The 10,182-nt window shown below is 38.9% G+C and overlaps 1 protein-coding gene across 1 annotated transcript; it reads right to left on the reverse strand.

Moving 5' to 3' along the window:
• Nucleotides 1-799: 799 nt before the first annotated feature.
• On the reverse strand, nucleotides 800-7,100 carry LOC130667466 (endoribonuclease Dicer). The gene is made up of 3 exons (XM_057469058.1): nucleotides 6,936-7,100; nucleotides 6,516-6,864; nucleotides 800-5,444 (listed from the first exon to the last, which is right to left on the reverse strand). Exons 2-3 carry the CDS (start codon nucleotides 6,840-6,842, stop codon nucleotides 966-968), a joined length of 4,806 nt encoding a protein of 1,601 aa, XP_057325041.1. The 5' UTR covers nucleotides 6,843-6,864; nucleotides 6,936-7,100; the 3' UTR covers nucleotides 800-965.
• Between the last annotated feature and the right edge of the window lie 3,082 nt (nucleotides 7,101-10,182).

Consider the following 10,182-nt stretch of genomic DNA (forward strand, 5'->3'; position numbering starts at 1 on the left):
TCAAAATATGACTCTGCAGAACCAAAAGGGCGTTTAAAAAAACCCTTTTTTTCTGATCAACTTGGAAATGTTTTTTTCATTTAATTTAATATTTTTTTCCAATTGATTGAGTTGTAAAGTCATCGATTTTACTGTTCTCTTGATTTTTTTTCGCTAAGAATCAATAATAATTGAAAAGAACAAAAATGATACGCCCTTTTGGCTTTCAAATTTTTTGGTCTTAAAGCCAAAAGGGCGTGTGTCAAAAAAAAATTTATTTTCGTTTTTTTCTGGATATATTTCGTTGTAACGTTCCCAAGTTGATCAGAAAAAAAAAGGGTTTTTTTAAATGCCCTTTTGGTTCTGCAGAGTCATATTTTGAGATACATCTTTTTGGCATTAGTAACGCGATATATTTTTAATTAAATAATTCGAAAAATTGTAGAGAATTTTTTTTGAACTAATAGTATAAATTTTTTGTTATAGCTTTTTCGGTCTAAAATTAAAGAAATATGATATTTCCTATACATTTTCTAAGATAAAGTAGCGAATAGATGAAAAAACAAATTAACCAATTAACCGGTTAAACCCTCAGCTAATTAGCCTAGCTAATTTGAGTTAACCGGTTAAATTAGCTAAGCTGACCAGCTAACCAGCTAATTAACCTGGTTAACTTTTTTAACCGGTTAAGCCGGTTTAGATGTACAGCCCTAAGTCCTTATCAATTTTCTCCTACCCTCGTTATTTTGTTCGTTATTGCAATTTAAATAAACAACTTTCATATACTTATCTGATATGTTAAAAAAATGTACATCTGAAATTTAAATATATCACTCTTTATTTATTATAAATTTGAAACATTACAATAAAACAACATTTCTCTTACAAAAACTTGGACAATAAAAAAATACATATAATTAATTTATAACATATAAATTTAATATTCACGCTTAACACAATAAATAAAATAGCGATAAAACTACAGCTTACAAGTCAACGTTTTTTTTCATAATAGTTCTCAAAGCGAGTTTAGCCGCAGCAGCCTTAGCCTGTTTTTTAGTGCCGCCGAACCCATTGAAAATTCTCCTCTTGCCATTAATCTCAATCTCCAAGGGCACCATAATACATTTTCCCAGCTCGACAATCTGCGAGGCCAAGAAATGGGGCTTCACCCCCGAGGTTTCGTAAATTTTCCTAACCGGCTGCTTGGGAACCTTCTTGCTAAACCGTTCAATTTCGTCGTGCATCAGCCCATAGAGAACTTGCCACGTGCGCGCGAAATTCTTCCCACTGTCCAGAAAGATGGCGCCGATCATCGACTCGAAAAGGTCGCCGAGGACTTTGGGAACGTCCACATACTCGGCCATGTTGCATTCATTCTCTTCCATAAGGATCCAAAGCAAATCGTCGTCGACTTTGTAATTCCGTTCCTGCTGGTACTTGATAAATCTCTCGATACTGTCGGCCAGAATGGGCGCGTAGGCCAGCAATGCCGTGTGGAAGCCATATTTTACAGTCAAACAAGCGAAGGTTATGTTGTTAACCAACGCGGACCTCAGATCTGTAAGATCTCCGGGGCTTAAGTCCCCGCAGTTCTCATAGATGTAGCTGGTGATCAAAATATCGATAATCGCGTCACCTAGGAATTCTAACCTGTCGTAGCTTACCGTCGCGGTATTTACAGAGTAGCTCGAGTGGGTGAACGCTTGCAGCAGAAACGATCTGTCCTTAAATTTATACCCGACGCGTTCTTCAATGAAACTTAGCCAGGGCATGTGGAAGTCAACCTCGCCCTCGCCGATTCTAGCGCTCATGGGGCTGCCGCTAAGTACTTTTTGAATATTAGCGTCAGCTGGTAAGACTCCGAACCACTTTAGTAAATTAGCAGCGCCCACTAGTCCGGACTTTAGCAAATAGAGCCCAGTTAAGGCTTCTACGCAATCAGCGACCGTTTTGTCCGGGACCATTTGCCCGTGGAACATAAATGCGAGGTCATCGCGTTCTCCTACAGCGTAAGAGTCTATTTTTTTAAGTATTTCGCTGCGGGTTTCATTGGAAATTATTCCGCGGAACTGTTCTGCTGGGGGTATATTCGTTTCGTAGAGAACGTCGGGTGTTTTGTGGGTCTGTTGGATGTAATTGAGAACTTCGCTGGGCGCCGCGCATGCGGGAATCCCGAAATTTATTGTCGGTACGAAATCAACTGCGTTAATGTACTCGGGAATTTTTTTATTAGCGCCGCAGTAAAAGAGGTAGCGGTTGCTGACCATAGAGCCTTTGTAAATCGTCAGGGAGCCTTCAAGTTTCCGTGGAAACTTTTCGAACAAGTAAATGGAGCTAAAGAACTTGAGGAATGAATCACCGAGCGTTTCCAGCCGCTCGAAATTGAACGCGTCGTTGGTAAACTTAGGGGTCAGTGCGCACAAAACTTCCGATGCGTTGGGCGCCGAAATACGAACGTCTTTAGCCTGTAGAACTCTAAGTGTAGGCGTTGGTACTTCAGTTCGACTAGCAAACTCTGGCAAGTGCGCAAACTTTCTCAGGGAATCGGCGTTGGAAGAAATGCGACGCGTAAAGTCTTGGAAGTCGTGGATGTCCATCACGGAAACGCTATCGATATTACGGTCGAGATCGATCGAACTTTTCTGAGGCAACTTCGGCTCTAGATCGTCGTAACTTTCCAGAGGCATCAAGTCATCCATTTTGTTTACTATGTCTTCTTCCTCAGAAGACTGCGGATTACTTCTTAGTAAATCAAAGAACTGGGAATCGTCGTAAGACAATTTCGATTTTTCAGTACCGATTCCCGCTTCGCGGGCCACTTGCTCTCTGAAGTCATCGGCGATGCATAAGTATCTAATGCGATGCAATATTGACGGTAGAGCACGTGCCTTTAGCCAGTAAATTGAGGAAAATGATACTTTAGCGCACAGTTCAGGAATTAGATGGATAATACGCTGGTACTTTTTACAATTCTGTTCAGTGTTCATACTGTAGAGTCTAGGTTTTATAAAATTAATGTCTTTGGAAATGGTACGGACTTCTAGAAGCGATTGGTCGGGGTTTTCTATCACAACCCCGTACTTTTCTAGGTAGAAATCAACGTAAGACTCGAATTTGTTGTTAGCAAAGAGACTTCTGGGTGTCATGTCGTCCCTTACTTTCAAAACTATGTACGCTTTCTCCGTAGAACGGTACCGGGGGATAACCAGATCCAGTTCTTGGATATCTGGGCTGTTTTGTGCGTCCAGTTCGATCGGGGATAGTTCAATTTTGTCCCAGTTGTTAATTACCGCCCAGTCGATCTCTCCCTCGGGAGTCAGAGGAGCGACCAAAAGATTGTCGGCCAAATTTATGGGATCGGATTCCGTGTTCTGTAGGATCATGAAATTTCTCACCAATTCCAAGATGTCTTTGAAAATAATCCAGTGGAATTTACGTAAGCATTCTAATTGCTCGCGTGTGAGGGGACAGCGCGCGTAGTTTGTGTCCACTGTGACATTTACTGGGCCATAGGTCATGAAAATCGGGAACCCGGGTATTGGTTTCATTGGTTTATTGGTAACAAGTGCGAAATTTCTGTCATTATTAATCATCGTACAGAAGACTTGATTATTGGGTAGAGGAAGCATTTGCAGTTTTATCAAGTGCATGTAATTGTGATGGTTCGTCAACGGAAAACAATCGTACAGACAACTAGGATTTACGTATTTGTAAAACCGCTTTTTACCCTTCGTACCTACGACTTTCTTATTGTCATCATTCTCGTCTTTCCAGTACGTAAGCAGCTCAGTTATGTCTTCAATTATCTCTTTCGAATCCTTCGGCAGCAGTCGGTCAGTCAGTTCTCCCAGAAGGTGGAGCCGAATGCAAGCTTTCATTGCCGCGGATTGTTTTGCTAAATTAGTAGAAGACATTTCGTCTCCAACTATTTCTTCTCTCAGCGGGGAATCGATGGGCAGACGCACAGAGACTTTGAACTTTTCGGTTTCATCTTCCATCGAGCCAAATTTGTTTTGTCTACCGTAAAGTAGTTTGTAGACCGGAGATTTTCGGCAAAATTTCGACTGGCCCAAAGTAGCGCAGTAGTGCTCGAGGGTATTGACGACGGAGGTTTCCGTCAGCGTGGCAACGACCTCGTTGTTGATTACCACCGAGTAAGGCTTGATGTTGTACACATACAAGTTTTCCTCTAATTCGGCTTCCGTCGGCTCTGACCGCTCGTCTGTTTTACCGATCAGCGAAGTCTTCAATACCGACTCGATCTTTTGGAACATCGCGTAGCGCTGGGGGAATATGTCGTCGTTGTTTTCCACGAAGGTTACGAACTCACTGTCTTTGTACCGACCGCGGCCTTTGCTTTGCATGTACGCCCGGTAATCCTGGGGCTGATCGTAGCAGATTATCAGATTACACAGAGGGATGTCGACGCCCTCGTCTAGAACGTCTGTCGCCACTATACAGTTTACTTCCCCATCGCGGAACCGCTTCAAAGCCTTCCGGTTCCATTCGTTCAAACAAATACTCTCGCTAGGAGTTTTGTAAGAGTCCGCGCTGTTCCCCAAGACGTAGTCCGGCGATAGAAATTTGAATCTGGGGTCATACTCGTGGAGTTTTTGCAATATTTTGTACATAACCTTCGCCGTAAATCGTCTCTGGACGAATATTATAGAGCAGAATTTAGTTTTCGAGGGTTTTATTGAAAATTCGTAGAGAAATTGGAATAATTTGAGCAGTTTGTTGGTAGAATGGGTCATTATATTTTCCAATTCCGTTGGTCGGTCCATCGTGTAATCAATCAGACGTCTCATTACCGTCATTTGGGTTTTTATGAAGTCCAATATTGTAAGGGACTGGGAATCGTCGGTAAGACGTTTGAGTTCTTCGATTTTTTTGAGGTAATAGAGGATCGAAAAGTTACCGAAGTAAAGACCCTGGGTTTTAATGTGAAAAGAAATGTCTTCTAGAAGGTTTTTGAGACGTTCGTCTTTACTGCGGGGTAAAAAAACGCTGCTTGAACGGTTTATGACGTCGGTGATTTTCTGAAACTGGGTGACTTTGAGCACGTGCTTTGAGTACTCGATGAGGGAGACTAGATCATTGGTGATGGAAGAGGCTACTGGTGGACTGTACCTCCAAAATGACTCGGTAGGGCGGCCATATTGCTTTACTTGCTCGATTGAATTGACGGTGATTATGCTCGCGTGCATCGTTATCTCTAGATCTCTTATCACGTTGGGTATTTCCGCGGGTTTTATGTTTGAATTCAGCAGGGTCGCGGTAAGGCCGAGGACTTTTGGCTGGCGGGACTTTTCGCATGATTCGAATTTTTTCATTACTTCGTGCATCGGGTGGTTTTTTGTCGCGTGGTGACACTCGTCGACTATCAGGAGGTTCACTTGGTGGAGCGGCAGCATTCCGTGTTGTAGCAAATTCAGGAATATTTGGGCTGTCATGACCAGGACCTAAAATTTTTTTTTTTATTTTCTGGGCGCGGGAGTTATTTGGTAAATATGCAGATTATTGGGGGTTTTTATTTCATTTAAATTTAGCGGTAAGTAATTTTTTTCAAGATGTTGCTGTGGAAAAAAATTTTAAATGCAGTTGCGAGTTTAAAAAAAAATCTAATGAGTAAAAAATTATTTTTTGGGCGGAGAAAATTTCGATGAATTTTAGCCGGGATTAAATATTTTCAGTCTTTAGAAATTTGGTCTCAAATAGAAAAATAATTATTAAGATAAAAGTTGAAAAAAAAAAATTTTACTGGAAACGCAGACAGCTGCGATAAAAAATACTGATTTTTTACAACTAATGGTTGCATTGTTTTATTTTACAGATATAAATGCTAACTAGAATCTTTTCGCGGAATTCTGTTATCTGACACGCTCGTAAAAATTTTTTATCGACCAAAGCTGCGGAGACAGAGACAGTGTAACATTACACGCTGTCTGATGACTCATCCGTTCATTTCTCTATCGTTTTTTTTAAAAACAATGAATGTTTATCATTAATCACAAATTAATCCATAAAATTCAGCCGCGAAATTTTTAACCCGCAAAATTAAATTTTATCAACAATATTCCGTCCGATGATTTTTTTCTCAGTTTTTACTACTAGGGTTCAATTCGTGACGCGATTTCCGTTAGTTTGAGTACCCACATCGATATATTTGAACGCGGTCCAAAAATTCAAAATGGCGGCAGTTTTAAAATAATCGATGGGAATTTAAAAAAATTTTTATTGAAAAATATCAATGCGACCATTCATTTGAATCGAAATTCCATCAGCTTTCATTCGACCCCTCAATTTTCCCGCAATTTTGATTTCTACGCGCCATCTTACCCCTGCGCCGACGCCATCGACGACTTTATCAAAACATATCGATGTGACTACTCAAATGATCGGAAATTTCCCGCTCTTTTCAAAAATCATGACCATAATTCCCCGAAAAATTTTCTTCTCTCCCCAGGTCTCAATTAAATCTCCCCCATCTGCATAATTACCCATTTTTCTTTAATAAAATAATAAATAATCACCTGGTTTTTTATAAACTCATCGGTCCACATCTTAGGGCTCCAGGAGTCGACGTCCATGTCACCAGAGTATCCTCCGCATGTTAAATCAGTTTGTCGCGCAATGTAAGCCGATTGTTGAGAAACAAGGGCGACGGTGTTGACAATAAAAACCGTACGTTTGCCTCCTGAAATCCAGGGTGATCTGACATCACCACTCATGTGTTTTATCAACATTACTGCGATATATGTTTTGCCAGACCCAGTTGGCAAGTAGACGATTCTGTTTCCCGTGAGAGTTTTTTCAAATAAATCAATTTGATACTCACGGGCTGATAATTTTTCCTCCATTTTTTTATGATTTTTTTTTCCACTGAAACAAAATTTAAAAAATTAGCAATTGAATAATTTATTTATTTATTGATGCGAAAAATCAAAACTTACCTGCAGGTTATAATTTTTTAATATTTTATTTTTCTCACTTATTTAAAATTTTTTTTTATTTAATTACTTTAATTATTTCATGGATTGTACCAGGTTAATTACTTATTATTATTATTCATTGCACCGGCTCGAGGCGCGGATGCAAAATATGTATGACGCAATTATATAAAATATATACAAAGTAATAAACATGACTGATAAAAACAAATGAACAAGGAGAGGAAACGCTGGGAATTGTCACTAGTGATTTTTGAATGAAACTCCAGAGGGCGTTAAATTTAAATTTTGGCGGGAAAATTTTAAATTTGAAATGATTGATTGCTAAAGTAATTTACAGCAGGTGTATGTGCAAATGTATGCTAGATTAAGAACGTTGAAGTTGAGTGAAAATTAATAGACGAATTTCGGAAGTGAGCAATTGGAAGAGATGAATGTAGGAGATTTTGAAAAAGAGTGAAGGCGAGTTTTGGAGGTGAACGATAAAAATGAGCTTGATAAATGTAGAGGATCGAATATGTTTGAAATATGTGGATCACAATTTTTAGCTGACCCGAAATTAGTTACAGCATCTCACAGCAGCTCACAACACAAAAGTGGCCCTCTGAGGGGTCGACCCATCAGCAAATTTTTTTTTCGGGGACCTATTGGCCTCAAATCTTTTCTAAGTCATCCGTGGACACGAAAATGAATCAAATAAATTCAATTTGCGGTGAAAAAAAATTTTTAGGAAGCCCTAGAACCACTACAGCATCTCACAACACAAAAGTGGACACGAAAATGAGTCGTTTGTAAACTTAAGTAAAGAAATTTTAAGCAGAGTTGAGTTTTAGCCCTCATTTATTATCATATGGGCCTGGGCTTGAAAAATAAATTTTTCTCAGGATTTTTTTGGGTTTCTTCTACTAGCGGACATCATAATGAACAAAAAACGTTTATATTGTAATGAGTTATTCCCAACAAGAGCAAAGTTACGGGCCACTCTTCATAAAAATCCATAGACAGTGTCATCTCCACCCATCTACACCATCTGCATATGGGTCTAAACTCAAAAAATAAATTTTTCTCAGGACTTTTTTGGGTTTCTTCTACTAGCGGACATCATAATGAACAAAAAACGTTTATATTGTAATGAGTTATTCCCAACAAGAGCAAAGTTACGGGCCACTCTTCATAAAAATCCATAGACAGTGTCATCTCCACCCATCTACACCATCTGCATATGGGTCTAAACTCAAAAAATAAATTTTTCTCAGGACTTTTTTGGGTTTCTTCTACTAGCGGACATCATAATGAACAAAAAACGTTTATATTGTAATGAGTTATTCCCAACAAGAGCAAAGTTACGGGCCACTCTTCATAAAAATCCATAGACAGTGTCATCTCCACCCATCTACACCATCTGCATATGGGTCTAAACTCAAAAAATAAATTTTTCTCAGGACTTTTTTGGGTTTCTTCTACTAGCGGACATCATAATGAACAAAAAACGTTTATATTGTAATGAGTTATTCCCAACAAGAGCAAAGTTACGGGCCACTCTTCATAAAAATCCATAGACAGTGTCATCTCCACCCATCTACACCATCTGCATATGGGTCTAAACTCAAAAAATAAATTTTTCTCAGGACTTTTTTGGGTTTCTTCTACTAGCGGACATCATAATGAACAAAAAACGTTTATATTGTAATGAGTTATTCCCAACAAGAGCAAAGTTACGGGCCACTCTTCATAAAAATCCATAGACAGTGTCATCTCCACCCATCTACACCATCTGCATATGGGTCTAAACTCAAAAAATAAATTTTTCTCAGGACTTTTTTGGGTTTCTTCTACTAGCGGACATCATAATGAACAAAAAACGTTTATATTGTGATGAGTTATTCCCAACAAGAGCAAAGTTACGGGCCACTCTTCATAAAAATCCATAGACAGTGTCATCTCCACCCATCTACACCATCTGCATATGGGTCTAAACTCAAAAAATAAATTTTTCTCAGGACTTTTTTGGGTTTCTTCTACTAGCGGACATCATAATGAACAAAAAACGTTTATATTGTAATGAGTTATTCCCAACAAGAGCAAAGTTACGGGCCACTCTTCATAAAAATCCATAGACAGTGTCATCTCCACCCATCTACACCATCTGCATATGGGTCTAAACTCAAAAAATAAATTTTTCTCAGGACTTTTTTGGGTTTCTTCTACTAGCGGACATCATAATGAACAAAAAACGTTTATATTGTAATGAGTTATTCCCAACAAGAGCAAAGTTACGGGCCACTCTTCATAAAAATCCATAGACAGTGTCATCTCCACCCATCTACACCATCTGCATATGGGTCTAAACTCAAAAAATAAATTTTTCTCAGGACTTTTTTGGGTTTCTTCTACTAGCGGACATCATAATGAACAAAAAACGTTTATATTGTAATGAGTTATTCCCAACAAGAGCAAAGTTACGGGCCACTCTTCATAAAAATCCATAGACAGTGTCATCTCCACCCATCTACACCATCTGCATATGGGTCTAAACTCAAAAAATAAATTTTTCTCAGGACTTTTTTGGGTTTCTTCTACTAGCGGACATCATAATGAACAAAAAACGTTTATATTGTAATGAGTTATTCCCAACAAGAGCAAAGTTACGGGCCACTCTTCATAAAAATCCATAGACAGTGTCATCTCCACCCATCTACACCATCTGCATATGGGTCTAAACTCAAAAAATAAATTTTTCTCAGGACTTTTTTGGGTTTCTTCTACTAGCGGACATCATAATGAACAAAAAACGTTTATATTGTGATGAGTTATTCCCAACAAGAGCAAAGTTACGGGCCACTCTTCATAAAAATCCATAGACAGTGTCATCTCCACCCATCTACACCATCTGCATATGGGTCTAAACTCAAAAAATAAATTTTTCTCAGGACTTTTTTGGGTTTCTTCTACTAGCGGACATCATAATGAACAAAAAACGTTTATATTGTAATGAGTTATTCCCAACAAGAGCAAAGTTACGGGCCACTCTTCATAAAAATCCATAGACAGTGTCATCTCCACCCATCTACACCATCTGCATATGGGTCTAAACTCAAAAAATAAATTTTTCTCAGGACTTTTTTGGGTTTCTTCTACTAGCGGACATCATAATGAACAAAAAACGTTTATATTGTAATGAGTTATTCCCAACAAGAGCAAAGTTACGGGCCACTCTTCATAAAAATCCATAGACAGTGTCATCTCCACC

Source organism: Microplitis mediator, chromosome 1, assembly GCF_029852145.1.
Source record: "Microplitis mediator isolate UGA2020A chromosome 1, iyMicMedi2.1, whole genome shotgun sequence".
Taxonomy (NCBI): Eukaryota; Metazoa; Arthropoda; class Insecta; order Hymenoptera; family Braconidae; genus Microplitis; species Microplitis mediator.

Bases quoted from the DNA above. Each gene is read 5' to 3' on its own strand.
- LOC130667466 (XM_057469058.1), bottom strand. From the start codon at position 6,842: ATGGAGGAAAAATTATCAGCCCGTGAGTATCAAATTGATTTATTTGAA. The intron at 5,445-6,515 runs GTGATTATTTAT...AAAAAATTTTAG, and splicing joins ATGAGTTTATAAAAAACCAG to GTCCTGGTCATGACAGCCCA.